Source organism: Lissotriton helveticus, chromosome 5_1 (genome assembly GCF_964261635.1).
Source record: "Lissotriton helveticus chromosome 5_1, aLisHel1.1, whole genome shotgun sequence".
Taxonomy (NCBI): Eukaryota; Metazoa; Chordata; class Amphibia; order Caudata; family Salamandridae; genus Lissotriton; species Lissotriton helveticus.
Window position 1 is genome coordinate 141,481,296 of NC_136065.1, and position 18,216 is coordinate 141,499,511.

General features: G+C 43.9%; 1 protein-coding gene across 4 annotated transcripts in view; it reads right to left on the reverse strand.

The window, feature by feature from the left end:
- Positions 1 to 18,216, reverse strand: part of CARD9 (caspase recruitment domain family member 9) — a 260,551-nt gene that overhangs the window by 18,749 nt on the left and 223,586 nt on the right. For 2 of the 4 annotated variants that reach the window (XM_078641907.1, XM_078641906.1), the window contains 6 exons: positions 16,973 to 17,098; positions 14,224 to 14,409; positions 11,062 to 11,103; positions 8,834 to 8,873; positions 8,557 to 8,636; positions 4,660 to 4,774 (listed from right to left, as the gene is read on the reverse strand). In XM_078641907.1, the coding sequence (XP_078498033.1) occupies positions 4,660 to 4,774; positions 8,557 to 8,636; positions 8,834 to 8,873; positions 11,062 to 11,103; positions 14,224 to 14,409; positions 16,973 to 17,098 (589 nt within the window). The remainder of the gene's footprint in view (positions 1 to 4,659; positions 4,775 to 8,556; positions 8,637 to 8,833; positions 8,874 to 11,061; positions 11,104 to 14,223; positions 14,410 to 16,972; positions 17,099 to 18,216) is intronic. The other 2 variants (XR_013594687.1, XM_078641905.1) reach the window with 1 other exon arrangement.

Below are 18,216 nucleotides of genomic sequence, written 5' to 3' on the forward strand. Positions count from 1 at the left end.
ACAAGGGCATGACTATCAGTCAATAAAAGGTCAGTAGGCTCAACAACCGGCTCAGGACTAGAAAAAGCACGGTAAATGGCTTGAACCTTTTCAATAAAAAACAAAGCCAGGTCTTCGCAGTGGGTCGCTGAACAAATTTCTGACACAGCGGCTCTGTAGGCTGTCAGGTCCTTAAGGACCTTAAAAATAAGTTTGGACGGATTGGAGCTGTTACTAAATTCCTGAACATAGTAGGCAGCACGGGCTCTACATACTGCTTTGTGATAAATTTGATTTTCGCCAAATAAAGCTTCTTTTTCTTAGCATCGTAGAGTTTCCGCCAGTCCCTTTCTGCCAATTTGCAGGCTTTTTTTAACAGCCGCAGGGAGCTGTCATACCATGGACTAGAGGTTTTAGAACGCTGTTTTGTCCAAACCGCAGGAATCAGTGCGTCCAAAGCCCAAGAAATCCACTCCACATAGTGATTATAATCAGACTCAACATTAAGAAGAGGACCTAGTGGATTGAGCTCCAAGAGATGATGAAAATCCACCAGGTTAAGTTTCCTCCAGTGACGCTTGAGCACAGCTCTATGCACAGGCATGAAGAGGTACTCTCCAATCTGGAGGGAGATTTTAACTAGAAAGTGGTCGGTCCACGCGACCGGACAAGGTTTGGCCACTTTAACCCCAGACAAGTTGGTAAGAAAAGGATCAAGAATATGACCACCCACATGGGTGGGGGAAGTGACCAATTGAGTAAGCTGAAATGCCTCCATGTCGGCTAGAGTGCTGCTGATGGCAGGGATGTGACTACAATCAAAATGGAGGTTGAGGTCTCCAATTATGCTAAAATTAGCACAGCCCATTGCTAAGGAGCTGATGCACTCCGGAAGAGCCTTTCTGAAAGTAATATCGCAACCGGGAGGACAATAAATAAGAAGACCAGAAAAAGTAAAATTATGACTAAAGGAAATTTTAAAAAAAGCACTTTCACATCCTGCCAGATCCACTGTCTTCCAGACACAAGGGTAACTGGATTTCACAGCCATCGCAATGCCACCACCCCTGGTTACCCGATTATGAGTAAAGATGGAATACTCGGGGGGAGAGCAAGATTGACGACTGTCATATCCATGTCCTGAAGCCATGTTTCAGTCATAAAAAACGCATCTGGTGTCTCGTCTTTTAGAAGATCATGGAAGATTATGCCCTCGGTGCATGATCTTGATGGCGTTGCTTTGCGAAGTTTGGTGTTAGTTCAGATGAACCTATGCAGCAAGGCTTTCCGTTGCGCTTTGTCGGTTCCGATGAGCTGTACTTTGAGGTTTTGAAGGGCTTGCATTGCTTTGCGGCAGATTTGATGGAACCTTCAGTTCTGACCACAGCTCTCCCCAGATACCAACCAAGGGTCCAAGTCGAGTATCCACTTGCAATGCAGCAGGTCAGCTGGGCAGTTGCAGGGAGGCTCACAAGCTTGTTACGTCCCTGCAGCTCAGAACAGGAAGTCATTCAGCCTGGAATGAAGGGAGCAGGTCCAGTCTTCCTTCTCAGACAGCAGGATAGGCAGCAGGGTAGTCCTCTGGCAGCAGGGCAGATATCCTTCTGTAGTATCCACAGGTCCAGGAATGTATTGAAGACCGAATTGTAAGGGTCCCTTTAATATATCTGGTCCCCACTCTGAAGTGTAAGAAACTTCTGGAGTTTTCCCCCCTACAGAAGTATCTGTAATTTCCTGCCTCCCTGTCCTGGTCCCAATCTGTCTCCAGGTACAACAGGCTGGTGTAAAGTCCTTTGTGTGTGAGCTGAGGCAGGGTCTCTGAAGTGCAAGTGTGAACGGTGACAGCTCCACCGCCCTCGTCGAGTCAGGATGGCCCATCATACCAATACTGAGACCCTCTATTGTGTGGCTCTCCGATGGGGATACACAAAGACCAACTGCCAACTATACCTACTCATGTGACCCAGGAACAGGCTGCAGGCACCAAATGGTTAGGGCAAGTTCTAAAAGTGGGAGTTTCTGAAATGTGACTTAAAATCAGACTTTACCATTAAAGAGGGTTTTAAATCTCAATTCCTAAGACACCAAATATAAAATGTATACCTGCTCCCAACCAAAAGGTATCCTTGATTAAATGTAATAAGGTAACCCAATATTAATCAATGGATGAGCTAGGCCATGCAAAAGTGAAAAACGAAATTGAGAGTTTTTCTCTACCACGAAATGTAAAACTTAAAAGGACATGCCCAACTTCTTAAATAAAACGCACGCTGCTTTATGGGCTGTTTAAGGCCTATCCCAGGGGCAATTTATAGGTATTAAAAAGTAAAGTTTAAGCCTGGCAAATTTTTATTTTGCCAGGTCAAAATGGCAGTTTACAACTGCACACAGGCTGCAGTGGCAGGCATGAGACAGGATTTAAAGGGCTACTTAAGCGGGTAGCACAATAAATACAGCAGGCCCACTAGTAGAATTTAATTTACCAGCCCAGCGTATATGGTATACCACTTAACATGAGACTTACCAGTCAATTAATTATGCCAATTGGGTATAATCCAATTTTAGCATGTTCACAGGAGTGAGCACAAGTAGTTTAGAACTGATTTGCAGTGGTAAAGTGCTCAGCGTCCTAAAGCTAACAAATTCAGTAAAACAAGAAGGGTGAAGACTAAAATTTGGGGGGTGCGCCCGCAGAGAGGACCAGGTTCAACTTCAATGTAATAGTACTAATTTACCGGCTTTGGAAGGCTGGAGGGGTGAGTCGGCCTTGTCGGTATTAAAACCTATGAACTACTGCTTACGCCAGCAACAAGTGTTTAAGCCAATTGAGCCATTCTAACATCCCACACTTTGCTAACAGTCTTGTTTCTTATAAATACACGACGAACTTGGGTAAAGCAAGTCACCACATATGGGCTATTACTGATATTTTCCTCCAGGTCGCTAAGTGTTTCGTTGTAATTATTGCGTAGTCCAGGTAGGCTGAAAAGTCACAAACAGCATAAGTACGGCAAGGACTGTGGCAGGTGATTCATGGCTTTGAAACAGACATCAACATCTGCATGGTTAATACACTCATGCAAGGATGCGCTTGATGGCTTGACCATGGTCTGTCAGAAAACAATGAATTTAAAGCCTGTCTCTGGTACACCAATGAGCTCTGGAAGGAGCAGCGGCCCTGCCATCCATCCTAATCTCTGCGCGGATGAGTGGATATTGTTCATCAGTTTCCTCATTCCCAGACAGGAACATGGCCGCACCTGGCTCAGGGGAGGCTGCCAAGGTCTCTATCAAAGGAACACGATGCAAATAGAATCTGAAACTTTCTTCCAATCCGTCTCCTCCCGCCAGTGACACCTGGAACGTATTCATCACTCTCTAGTTTAACCACTATTTACGGTTTATTTGGATAATTTGTCACTGGCGGGACTCTGTAGAAACTGTCTGCACCTGACAATATTTGCACTGCTTTAGCACACATGGCAGTGCCAAAAAGCTGATTTAAACCACATTCTGGTTAGATATTTACTTCTCTGGAAGAAACCTCTAGGAACTTTGTGTTATTTTGTGCCTGAAAAAACAAGGGGACAATTACATGTTTACTGTACACTGCAAGTAGGCAAAGTCTTGCAGCTTATTTTTAAGACTCTGGTTCCAAAATATGTAAGTTCTGATCAGATATTGCAAACCTGACCAAAAATTCTGTGATCCTGGGAAAACACATCTCATCTTCTTTACAAAGATTCAGCCATCACAAATTCTTCTACTAGTCTTGGTTTACTCCTGAATTCCAGGAATAAGACGGACTAAGCCGAAGACCACTACAGGTTTACTACTGGAATTCAAGAGTAAACCAGCACTACAAGAGTACGTTACACCTATTTATAGTAAATGGTTTGTGTATCACACCCATTATTTCCCTGCATCTTAGGTACCCTGCCTGCAGGAATCTGGTCCGCTAGGGCACAGGCTGCCCAGTCAAGAGCCTGGAGGTTCATACATGTGATGCATAAGATAAGGTTTTGTGGAGTGAACTTTACGTACCTCCTCGCTTATTCGCATCTCATGCGAGCCTAGGGAGCCGCCTTCCAGCACTAGAATCTATAGACACTTCTCTACTTCCCTGAGTAAGAAACTATAATGCACACGCCCCTTCCGTGTACACCTTTTTATGAAAGGGAATGTATGACACTTTAAACACTGCATCTTGAACCCTGGAGGGTTTATTTTAATAGATTTTCATATAGTGCGGGCATGACACTTTGCAACTGCTTTGTAGCACTTTCCTATAAAATGACCTCAGAACAAGCTCATCACTAGGATACTACGGTTCCAAGGTAAGGCTGGCTGCCCTTAGGAGCAAAGGTCACCAGGTCAATGCCAAGGTCTGTCACACCATACACAGGGCTAACTGGAGCGAAGGACCAGGATCTCTGCATAATATATTAATGCCCTACGAGACACATAGGAGTGTTTGCTCCTCAACTGCACACACAATTCCGCTTAAAGAGTCTTCAGACAGGTGACGCACTGTGGGCCTGGGGGGAGGGGAGGCGTGGGGGGAGGGGAGTTCAGGTCTCCAGCCTAAGGAACACCCTGCACCTAGTCCTGAGAGCTTAAACCACCCATAGTTCAGGGAAAGCCTAAAAAGTGACTAATTCTGCCTTGCATGTTACTTACCTGCTTCCTTTTTGAGGCTGCAATGGAAGATGGTTGGATTGAAGCCTTCCATCACTGACTGGTCTCTAATGTCCCCTTCGGCACACTGTACTTTTTCTTGCTCTACCATAAAGCGCTGAAATGATCAAAAGGTGATGCACAGCCCTCTATAAAACACACAATAATACAAAGAGCCATTGCAATCAAGTAGCAGATAATGCTGAAGCGTCGACGCAACTGTGCAACAAAAAAACAGCAAATGATGTGGTACATTGTGTAGATCAAAGCAATTGCAGCCCTTAAGGTAACACTACGACGTTGATACTATGAAGCTGTAACAGACAGAGGCATTGATATCCAGGATCCCAGTACTTCTCAAAATACAGATGTTTCATACAACTACTCAGATGCAATTCAAAATGCTATAAACAAGAGTGGATGGTTTAGTCTTAAACAGAAGCACATGAACAAGCACTGAAATGATCAAAAGGTGATGCACAGCCCTCTGTAAAACCCTCAATAATACAAAGAGCCATTGCGATCAAGAAGCAGATAATGCTGAAGCGTTGACGCAACTGTGCAACAAAGAAAAGGCAAATTATGCGGTACATTGTGTAGCTCAAGGCAATTATGCAGCACTTAAGGTAACAATATGACGTTGGTACTATAAAGCAATAACAGACATAGGCATTGATATAAACGGATCCCAGTACTTTTGAAAATACGGATGTTTCATAAAACTACTCACAGATACAATTCAAAATGCTATAAACAAGAGTGGATGTTTAGTCTTAAACTGAAGCACATGAACAATCGTTTATTAATCTCCGCTTTCCTCCTAGTGTAAAATAAACGGAGTGAAATATGTATAGTGATGCACTCAACAAATACAAAACTACACTTACACGTTATGGGAGTAAAAGGTGTGCCTTTTTAATTTACGCAGCTCAGCTATTTATTTAAAACGGTCCATTTTGCAGTGTCTGGATTATAGAGAGTTCATGCCACAGGCCCTCAGAACAGTATTGTACATCAAAAAACTATTATTATTAGAGAGTTATATTAGGAGGCGCTTTGATAATTAAGACCTTAAGCTTCTTTTTAAAAAAAGGATTAAATCAATCCTCTTACTTCCGAGTGCCTTCTTTAAAAAAACTATTACTTTAGGAGCCCTGCAATGTAATTATGAATTGGTATCTACGGTGAAACAAAACATTTCATGAAAAAAGAAATCACTCTTTTTATCCTTTTCAAGTGTGTACATTTATTTTAATATGGATACAAATGCAGAGGTGCTAGTCTGCTGCCTCTTGCAGTCCTCCATCTCTGGATTTCCAGCCGTTGACCAGCATTCTTAACATGCCTCATGTATATTAATGAGGCGGTAGTTCAGGCCCTGCCTGCAAATGACCCCTGCTATACAGTTATGAAATGCAGATGCAAAAGTAAGATTTCAACGGGGTCATTCAGACATTGGAGCAATTGTTAAAATGGGTGCAACCTGGAATCACACCGGCTTAGCACTTGCTGCCGTTAGAGGCGGAGTGTAAGTGTTACACAGGCAGTCAGCATCAGCCCGTAATTAGTGATGAAGATTATTTACACTGAACATAAAAGCCTCACAACTCATACACCACAGCCATACACCAATACAAAGAAATCAAAGAACACCAGCAACACCCCATACCAGTCCACACCTAAAATCACTTCTTCAGACTCCAGTTACATATCATTTATAGGCACGCAGAAATTATGAGACGACACAGCGCTTAGAGACCGCACTACTAGCACACATGTGCTATACAAATCCCAGCAACACAGCACTGGAACAAAGTTCAACTTGGCAATATGCCGTAAACGCAGGAGTTTTGGTGAGCCCTTACTAGCGAGATGAACCATCACCCTTAGAAGTTCCTTCTGAAGAACCAATATCTTTCCAGTACTTAGACAATCATGGTAAGCCGATCTAGTACCTCTCAACGTTGACGAATCTCATCTATGCTACTTATGGCCCTCAGTGAGACTGCAAAAATCTTAAGATACCAATTAATGGAATTGAAATGTCTACCCTGAATATACTACACAAGACGACGACTGCAGCAGTTGACCTGTGACTCCTACTCGTTATGCATCCGATGCCACACGAGGGTATCTTCATACAGAAGGCGTAGACTGCAGAATAGTCCAGAGATTCTGGTCGGCAGTAGAAAGAAATGGAGAGGTCTTTGGACATTCGGTTACCCCTATCCCCAAGTATCCCGTTCAGAACATTATAGATAATGTTGGGGCAACAGGAATGAGAACACATTCGGTCATTTAAGGCAGGTGCCTTCCAAGAGGTTTATCGCACAGGCCTGAAGACAGGAGGAATCCCTGATCACCACCAAGTGGGCAGCTGGTCTGGACCCCTGAAACTGCCAGTACATCCTGCCAGGGGTGTCCCAAAAGCATCATAAGATATTGGGGCAATCGATGAGATACCAAACCTTGGACTGCAGGGAGCAGAGGGCTTATACTCACAACACCAGGTGGGATCTTGACCTGGTCTTCAAGTCTGTAATGAATCCCATGGCAACATGTGAAGAATCATTGCAACATTGCAATGTGGAAAGTGCTGGTGTTAATTTGTGCTACTACTACCAGTGCCAGCAATGACGACACGCATGATAAATAAATGAGTGACATTGTTTCTTCCCTTCCTTATTTAGATGTCATTTGACAGCACCATTATGTCGACACAGAAAGGAGAATTGTAGTTATTATTTACACCTTCATGCAGATACTAAGCATCTCGGAAGACCTCTTCCATGGCGCCTCTCGTAAAGAACCTTCATCATTTACATAGTAATGCTTATTTACATATTGATGTAGGTTCCTGCATCTCCAAAGACCGCTTTCATGGCTCCCCTTGCCTTGATCATATATAGGTCGATGCAGATTGCATCTAGCTCTAAAGAGGTCTCATTACGGCTCTTGTAAACAATCTTTGTCATAAGCATTCTGATGCCGATTCCAGGAATCTCCCAAGACATCTTTCATGGCTCCCCTTTTAATTGTTTAGTTGGTTTTATGAGGTCGTATAATGCACTGAGAGGACTCTCAAAGCCCTCTATTTCCCAGGAGCCATTTCCTACTCTAGAGTGAAAAACAATGCATCTATGATTTGGTATTATGAGCTTCTTGCTGTGTTCATTATCCTATTCATATCAGATTCATTAATCAGTTGTTGCCCTGTTGCAGCCTTTAGTGTGGGGGGTATATGAGAGATCCCACATATCATATATCGGCCACACCCTCTATTTCACCATCTACGCAAGATGCACGAGTATGAAGACATGTACAATGAAGTGTCTTCAGATGAGACGGATATTGGCTTCCTCCCATTTAGCTGTTGAAGAACTACCTTGCTTGTAGGGACAGAGATTAATTACCACCCTCTGGTCTGGTCAGCCAGATTCTCTCGTAAACTTGTACATTTTGTAATGTTGCGACTAGTTGCAACTCTGCTGTGCTTGCATTCCCATGCAATGTGCGATCTAAACCAAGCTGAATTTTGCACCACGCAAAATTAATAAAATAAATGGGCAACAGGTACAATACACACCTTTCCCTGGTCCAGAGTGTTGGATAGCCTCTTTTGTCATCGGCTGTCCCACAACAAGCACGTCAACATGTCACTCAACAAAAGCACCTGTAAGCCACTTGTGAATCAGCCTTTTATTTTAGCATAAAGACATTTCCCAGAGACCTTCACATGCATTCATTCATTAATTTTTCACATTCGCGGCATTTTGGAATAATGCCACAATGTAACAGACACTGTGCGTCTTTCTGTGTAATATGATGCAATATATTGTACAATTTTAGAAAATAATCAGCAGTACAAGAAAAACATGCATAAAAAGTTAAATTCCTTACTTCTACAAACTCCCAAGACATATAGGATGTAGAATTATCAAGTCGGGTGTCAGCCAGTGTCATCTCCTGTACACCATTCTCTGTAACAAATGAAATTTAGTGAATGCTGTTACACCAACAGACACAAAGATGTCATAGTGTTAAGCAAGCAAACAATTTATTAAATACCAAGTAGTATCTGATTAGTAGAGAGTGTACAGTGGAATGGGCATTCTAGGTGGGGCCAGCCCTGGCCAAATTCATCTACCGCCAAATACTAAGTTTCTATGTCACTTACTCAACAGGTTGTCCTCATCAAGACTTCCTTGCATACTAATCTGTAAAAAAAAAATATGTCAGTGTGCATATAAAAAACAGACACACACACTTATCCATCTGATAATGCCCTATCAAAACAAAAATCCGGTGACAGAAATATTTGACTTTAGAAAGTGAATCAGCAGCAATGACACCCACATCTTCATTGCAACTATGATTTTGGATGATATGCAAAACTGTGCACTGGTTATACTTTAAAGTGTATTCTGCATTCCCTCACTCTGCAACTGGGGATGTAAAAGTTCAGCACTTCGATTCTCCAACGTTTTGGAGAATGTCCTGTACTTTCACAACAGTGTGACCACTGACATGTTCATGGAACATTGCCAAAGGAATCCAATTCTGACCCGCTAACAAACAATAGTACTGGTAAAGAGAGAAGAGAATAGGAAAAGAAGGCTTGGAGAAGGGAAGAGTTAGAATCAACTAACAAAAAAAAGGTACATTTAAAAGGTACTGTGTAAAAAGAGAAAAACAATATTAGAGCGAGGTTATATGACTATTGTGAGAGAACAGTATATTAGAAGGACATTATAGAGTGAATTCAAGCCCGAATGGGACATTGGAAAGATATTATAGTTCTGTCAGGGGAGAATGGTATATTAGAAGGAGGTTATAGTACTGTCCATAGAGAAAGGATATAAGGAGTGCGACTAAGGGAAAGTAGAGGTTACAGGGCCATTGGGCAAGCACGGTATCTTAGTAGGAGGTTACAAGGCCCATGCATAGAGAAGGGTAGGTGAAGGTGGTGATGGTGCCCACCACGAAAACGAGGATCATAGAAAAAAGGTGAGGGGATCTGCTATGGGAGCAACGACAGGATAGGATTCACAAAAGAAAATAAATTATTTGAACGGGGTGATAGTGCCCACGGAATGAGAAGGGACAAAACAGGAGATAGAGCCAATTAGGAGAGAAGAGGATTTTATAAAGAAGTTATTGGCTCAATCAAGTCTGCTGGAAATATTGGATGGAGTTAAGAGGGCAGCATGGGAAGAATAATTGTGGAAACATAAAACAATACAAGTAACAGGGCATGTCATTCACTAAGGTGTAAGGAACAGTAGGAGCTGAAAGGATCCACCAATAAGGAAGGGAAACTAGGAATAAGGGCCGATATCAACCAAGAGGAAAAGGAATGGGTATAGGAGATGGCTTGTGCTGGCGAGACAATCAGGAGCACAGTAAAGAAGTGATTGGGTCTCTTGAGCAATGTTAAGTATTTGAAAGGGATAACAGGGTGTACAAAAAGGAAAGAGGAGCAGAGGGAAAGAAATTGTGGGAGTACCGCAAGCAAATAATGTGGTTAAAGTTTACTTAACAAAAAGAGCAGCAACTATGGGTTACCGGGCAAGATGAAACAGAACAAAGCAAGGATTGAATTTGGGTAACGTAGATGGGGTGAGCTTGGTGACGATGAAAAGACTGAATGTGTGTAACTAAGAAAGTAATGAGTATTAGTAACAAAAAGGAGTAAGAGTGAGTAACCTTGATAATACGCAGTGTGAGCAATGCAGATATATGTGAGTGTAAGCAAGCTAGACAACAGTGAGCCTGTGTAGCCGGCAGAGCAGAGAGAACTATGCAAAAAAGAGCATTGTGGAGGTAGGTGAAGCATCGGCAAACAGTGCGTCTGAGAAGGACATCATCTTAGAAGTCAAGGAGCTGTACCATGTAAGTGGTTATCTAGGACTAGAGAGAAATTAGCATAGTTTGAAGGTGGTAAATGGAGAATGGGAGGATTTTGCTTACAGAATCCACTCATTCACCATTTACCACCTTCATACTGCATGTATTCAAGAGTAGGACGCAGAATATTAACGGTGCTGTGTAATGACCAGCTTGTGGACGCGTCCATACATAGAGAGCCCAGCATTAAAAGCTATTGCAAACTGTTTGAGGGGATAACTATGATAGGAATGTAGTGCCCTGTGACGGAGCACTCAGATGGAACATGGTAAAATTCAGAGAAAAAATATTATCCCATAAAAATATAAGGTAGGGAGGTGCATCAAACCGTGAAATGTGTTTTACTTGAATGCTGTGAATTTCTGCTTACTGGGTGCTGGCTCCAGAAAATCAACAGTTGTATTATTTTACTCTTCTGTGTCCAAACCAAATAACACTTACACCTCAGCATATACAAACAGATCCAGATATACTTGACAAGTACAAAATGAAACTCACTTCCTGAGAGCTCCTCGAATAATTCTCATCAAAATCGGATGTCTGGAAAAGAGGAATAGGCACGGGTTAGTACAGCCCACTTATTTGTCTTAGGGTTGCTGCAACAAAGCAAAGCTTGCTACACAATGTGCTGAGTGCATGGTTAGAACCACCACCAATACCGTAATCTATTCAACTGCCCATTGCCACCAAAGACTTACAAATAATTCCACAGCCTAGCCTACTCGGACAGATACAAAAATAACATGCTTCAGTAGGAGGAAACACCTTCGACTTCTCTCCACTTTAGTAAAAAGCGATACAATTATTGGACTTAGGGTAACCTTTAGAACACCGACGGGCAGAGTTAACCACAACAGACTCCAAACTTGAAACATGGAACCAACAAAGGCATTGACCCACAAAGGGATTAGCAGCTTGTGGTACTCTGCTGAGAACAGCTGTTTGTCCCATCTCCAGTGAGTAATTATACCTTCAATCTCCTCACCTAGAGACAGGAAAAGCTTTCAGAGTCTTCTGTGGGACCAGCTTGACATCTTCTCTCCTTCCTACTGGTATAGGCCATTGGAATTATTTTCTTCTTTAGCTTTCACAACCACACCCAAGATAGCTGCAGAACATTATTGCTCAACATACTTTACTTCACCCTTTAGGTTTTCTTTCAGTATCAAACAGTCAGTAGGATATCTAATAATCATTAGTGGATAAAGGTTTATCATTCAGTCTTGAGGCTCAACAGTATTGCTATTCCTGGAAGTCATGCTCAAATTGACAGTAGGAATATGGACTGCATGTGAATTAGTTCGAGAACGATGTCCGATTTAGACAACATTGTCTCCATCACAGTAAAGTCACTAGCCCCTTCACTGCGTTTGTCGGCCAACGGCCGTCGCGCGCACTACCTCCGTAGTGCTGCGCACGCCCGTTGGCCGACACGGCCCCACCCACTCCGCTAAACCTCCACACCCTGGCGGAATTGCCACCGCGGTTAAGCGGCTAAGTGTGCACATGTTATTTTCGTGTGTGTGTGATGAGACTTGTAGAAAAGCTCATTTGTTCAGTTTGAGACAAAAGCTCCAGTGTGTCTGAACCCCTAAAAGCACATCCCCTTATCAAGTAAGATACTGCAGTTCGACACTGCAAGCATTAAAAACATGTATGATTCTCAGCTGGTCCACATCCTTCCCACTTACACGTTCGGATGCCAAAGTTTCATCATGTGTATCTCTAAGCACAAGTCACATAATAATGCAACATTAAATTCTGCACAAGTTTCTCTGATGGTTTTATCAAGCACATTTGGGCATGATGCCTCCATTTCTGTAGTTTGTGCGTTGCCTGTCAAATAGCTTCCTTCAGCTCGCTCAGCAAAATCTGCTCCTAGTACTCTGAATTCTGATGATACGTAAGGGCAGAACAGCTTTTTCTGCACTTGTTTACCCTTAAAAAAATATGTTGTCCATTAGTTGTCAGCAAGTAACTTGATTTTTAGGAAACACTCCTAGACTTATATTGTCATGGGCTATGTATGTACCTTGATTCACCAAAATGGCTTGGGTAGCGGGCACACGCGCACACACACACCCACCTACACACACACACACACACACCCACCCATCCATCCATCCATCCGTCCATCAAGGACATAGGTTAATGTTTGTTTAGGTTTATGGGATTTATAAAGCGCATGGCTACCCAGGGGCTTCCCAGCGCTACCAAGAGGAGCATGCAGTTGGTGAGGACTCATGGGAACAACCAGGTTTTACGTTTTTTTCTGAAACACAGTTTATTTTTGACCAGTATCAGTTTTGCGGACATAGCAACTTTGACCTCTTAACTCTGCTACTCAACTTCCTCTTACTTGATGCTGGTGGGATGGAGAAAGGGAAAAGAGTGGAGACTGTTAAAAATAAGCCAAGATGTTCATTTCCGTTTACTTTTGCTGCCTTTATGACCTCTGAGAACAGGTGTAACATGAGGTGTCAAAGGGCGACCTGTGAGTAGGAGCTACTGCCACCGGCTGCCCAAGTTATAGGACCCGATTGGCAGGCTGAACTGGGAATGATTTAGCTCAAAGAAGCCTCAGGGTTTAAATGTGCTTAACAAAATCCTCAATACATCCATCCATACACACAGTGTAAATGAACGTTGAACTGTATTGTATAGATTGCCTCTCATTAAAAAGTATTGTTCTTTTTCACTTTAGCTCTCTTGCTCTGCTCGGTTATAATAAAAAGTGGACGCGATGTTTTCTAATAATCCGGGTCAAAGCATATCTGCAATAGAGGTACTACATTTGATTTTGTTAGAGTGATTCCTAAACATGCATTTAATACATCCTTAGCATCTTCCTAGGGTTTTGCACACTTTAAATGAGATATATTGGCTCTTGACCATACAATGAGTAAATCAAGGGGGGAGTTGGGTTTTAAAGATTGAAGGAGGGAGTATGAATGCAATTCAACCTGTTAGGACACTACAGTCTGTGGTGATTGATAATTGGTTGTGACTAAGTCGCGTGCATTTATTTATTTAGATTTCATATTATGATTACTGTTACTCACAATGGTCTGCATTAATATTGCTTTCTTACAACGTACTAGTTACTTCATTCCCTGAACGAATGCAGTAGTCAATGACATCAACCTCTATATTGGCTTTCTCCAAAATAGCCTCCCTTTACTCCAAATCAACCACCAGATGAAGCGGGATGGGTCCTGGAGATTGCGAGCTTAAATGTTAGCAATATCATTTACTGTAAGCCCCAATTAAACAAATCAACGACTGCTTCAAAACTAGACAACCAGACTGTGGAGGCCCAGCCACATAAACACCCTCTGAAAGTGTTCTACTCACCATCAGGGAGGCAAGGGTCTATATCAAGTTCAAGCTGTAGAAACTAGTACCCACTGGAAGCTAATCAGGCCCCAAAGTGTAAAAACCCATCTCTTTCTGGCTGGGCTGCCGCTGAAGTTCAATCAAACTGGGGACCCCGACTAAAGAACATTGAATCGAGGCAGATACATCCTCAACTGAAATTTAACTTGCACACCAGACAATATACACATTGTGGTATAACTACAACACTCAAAGTGACAGAAATGTGATACACATGACTTTATAAAACTTTGAAATAAAAAAAGAAATGAGATTGCTCCATACCGAGGTGGCTGGCTCCAGCTGCTTCAATTTGGTCTCTGAGGCCAGGAGTTGTCCCTCTGTCCTGAAGAGCTGGATCTGCAGCTCGTCGCATCTCTCGCCCAGCTCCCTCAGCTGCTTGCGGTAGGAATCTTTGTCCTTCAGACTCTTGGAGTACTGCTGATGGAACTGCTCGCGCGTCAGGATCGCCTGGACGAAAGAGTACGTTTGCAGGTTTATAGGTAGATTTATACCTAGGGAACTATAGGAGCAGTTCTCTAAAGACAGAACGCTTTTTAAGTCCAACCATGACATCAAACAATTGACTTCTAATACCGATTGCAAAAAGCAGGCAGTTTAGTTGAGAGAGAAAATGACTCTTTAAAGGATATCCCTTCCCCGTAAAACGCTCACCGGGCATGACATAATGCCGTAACTTCTCCACTAGTGATAAGTAAGCAGTGTCAGCAGGGCACATCCATGTGCCTGCTGTCACTGCAGTCCGGGAAAAACAGACCGCCTGTGCCAGGCGCAAAACAGAGCAGAGAGATACCTGTTTCGAGGCTTCCTTTAAAAACAAGCATTTACAATGCAATGGTTTCGCCTTTGGAAAAGTTAGACCTATTGGCATTGTAAATGACAAAATTTGTATTTATGTGTTGGTTTTGAAAACAGATAAATAAATGGCATTGTCATTTACATTGCCATTAGTTTAATCTCTGCAGTCACTCTGCACTCCCTAGCACTCCCTTGCACTCCCTTGCACTCCCTAGCACTCCCTTGCACTCCCTTGCACTCCCTTGCACTCCCTTGCACTCCCTTGCACTCCCTAGCACTCCCTAGCACTCCCTAGCACTCCCTTGCACTCTGCACTCCATTGCACTCCCTTGCACTCTGCACTCCATTGCACTCCCTTGCACTCCCTTGCACTCCCTAGCACTCCCTAGCACTCTGCACTCCATTGCACTCCCTTGCACTCTGCACTCCCTAGCACTCCCTAGCACTCCCTAGCACTCTGCACTCCATTGCACTCACTACTCTGCACTCACTACTCTGCACTCACTACTCTGCACTCACTACTCTGCACTCACTACTCTGCACTCACTACTCTGCACTCACTACTCTGCACTCACTACTCTGCACTCACTACTCTGCACTCACTACTCTGCACTCACTACTCTGCACTCACTACTCTGCACTCACTACTCTGCACTCACTACTCTGCACTCACTACTCTGCACTCACTACTCTGCACTCACTACTCTGCACTCACTACTCTGCACTCACTACTCTGCACACTCACTTTGCACTCTGCACTCACACTCTGCACTCAAAAAGGGAATTCAGAAAATCTAAAAAACAATGCAATTTTATACAAAAACTTTCAAATTACAAAACTAAATACCTACCAAAGTCAGACTGTACAATATCATACGCATGCCGTAATACTAATGGTCAAAACCAATCCTCCTATTTGCGAGGTTTTCTATAGTAAAATGTTTTAAGATTTCAAAAATGAAACCTGTGGTGTGTGCTTTGTGATCTGCTAATCACTTCAATTACCTACTATAAGCACTTTTCTTTTCCGAGTTTCCTCTTCATAATGAGTACAGGCCTGTTGAAATGCCCCATCGCTAACATTAACTTCAATTAGCAGTCTACCGGTGTTGACCTTAAAACTCCGGAGAGGCATACAATGTGTTAAGGGAACTAGCATTTATCTTACCTAATGACTGCAATCTTTCCACAACGTATGAAAAGCCCTGGGGATGTCACAGAGAATGCTGTGTGTGCAGGGAGTGATGAGCAATAGTTAGCGTTAAAACCAACAGCAGCAAATGACTGAGCCTAGATTATACACCGCTCATAAAATGGCCACCAATGTGTCGCAGGAAATGCAGCAGGGATTCCAAGGCAAGGACTGCGCCCAACGCCAACATGGAGTTCAGCCCCGTAGACGACGGGTCGCTTCAGAGGAAACAGAAGGAACAAGCAGCTCCTGAAAGACATGGACAGCGGGAGGGAGGCAGGATACGACCACACGGGACCGGGAGACACGCAAACACGTAAAACAAACAGGGAGACGACATGAGACGGGGTAGAGGTACAAAGTGACAAGAAAATAAAATATAAATAAAATGCTGCTTACCTGATCGCAAATCCAAAGTACTTCCTGGCATCTTCAATCGCGTAGCCCACTCCTGCAAAGGACACTTCGAAAAAGACCAAAACATGCCGAGACCAAAAAAAAAAATAACATCCGCCCACCGCCGCAATGACGCACGAAAATGGGCGGGATGAGTAAAAATCACGGGAACGCCCACGAATCTGCTCGGGGAATGAGTGACGCCTCTCTGTTCCAATGGCTAGCCTCCATTTATGGAGCTAGCCAATGGGACAGAGAGGCGGAACGAAGCCCCATACTTGTAAACAAACGTTTTTCGCTTGCGCGAAAGTCTGCCTGCGCAGCCTTTCGGCGAGGCGAAACCTAAAAAAAACGCCGGTGCTCAGCACCAGTGACAACCGGCCCACTTAATGCCCTGCCTACATCAATCATTAGGATTTGCCCATTGATTTAATTGAGCTAAGACTACAAGACCCGAATGCACTCATTTGTTAAATGGAAGCTTTAGACCCACATCATTGTATGCCATATGGATTGCTCCTGACCTTTGTTAAGTAGAAGCTGGGCAGTGGATTTATCTGTGACCCTCTGTACTGCACAGTGCAGCATCACACACACATCTAACATGGGTCATAACGGATTAGTTACCTGATCCCGTTCGATGGACACCTCTTCCATCTGTTGTAAAATGGCCTCGATTCGCTCTTTGTACATCTTGGAGTCTTTCCTCAGGGTCAGGCACTGCAGTTCGGCCACTTCCTTCTCTTCCATGTACTAAGTAAAAACAACAGAACATATGTTAATGTAACATCTGATGTGTCTTTGCCTCAAATTTCGTTATAGAATTATTACCTTTTTTTTTTTAGCAGATTGATATAGCGCGCACTCGACCCATAGGTATTGGAGCGCTTTACATGAGCAACGGTTACACAAGGACACATTCATTTTTTTTCTTTGGTAGGCACGGGGAGATTCAGTGATTTGCCCAGAATCATAGGATGTGGAGTCGACCCCGAGCCTTAGTTTCCCAGTTCCAAATTTGGCAGTCTTGCCGTGAGCGAGACCACATCCTCTCCCTTTCAGCATTGATAATCAGCCTCTTGCTGACGTAAATTAAGTTGAAGTCAAGAAAATGTATTTTATGTAAACGGACGCGGTGCAGAATATTCCGACTCTCATATAAAGACAATCTGAGATGCATAACAAGAGCAGCAATGCAGCGCGCCAGGGCAGACAGACCTGTTTGAACTGTGCATGATGAGGGTATTACCTCTGTGAGGACAGCAGGCTGCGCTATCAGCCCATAAACATATTTACTTTTGCTGACTCTGCGGCTGCCCGAGGCCAAGCAGTGGCCATCAGGAGGGCGGCCCCTTAGATACAGAGGGCTTCCCCCCGCTCCTCTCTAGCCTCTCTCCTCCCCCGGGCAGGCGGAGTCCCGAGGGGAGTTAGGAGGAGCTGGGTGGGCACGTCCGGTGCGGCAGGCAGGGCGAGGGGTATTTAAGCCCCCCTCGCCATTTTCCCTGCCTCTTTGCCGCACCGGACGCGTCGCAGTGTCCTCGTGTGGGGACACACATTTTCGTGGACCCGCTTCCCGCGCGTGGGATTACCGCTCAGACCTCCGTTTAGACTCTAGGTTAGTGCTTGCCCAGGCATACCCCGGCGCGCGCCGGAGGTTACTGTTAGGCCTAATGCTATTTTGGGCCTGGAGGCTGGGCGATAGAAGGAGGTCCGGTCGGGGGTTTGCCCTCTGTGGCTTCGCGTTATCCCCGGTATGCACGTGCATTACCTCCAATTCCCATCCCCCCCATAGGCGATCTCCGTTATCTGCAGGGGGGGTGGGCCGTCGTAGTGGTCCTCCAAGCGTGGAGGGATGTCTTCAGGGGATCGAA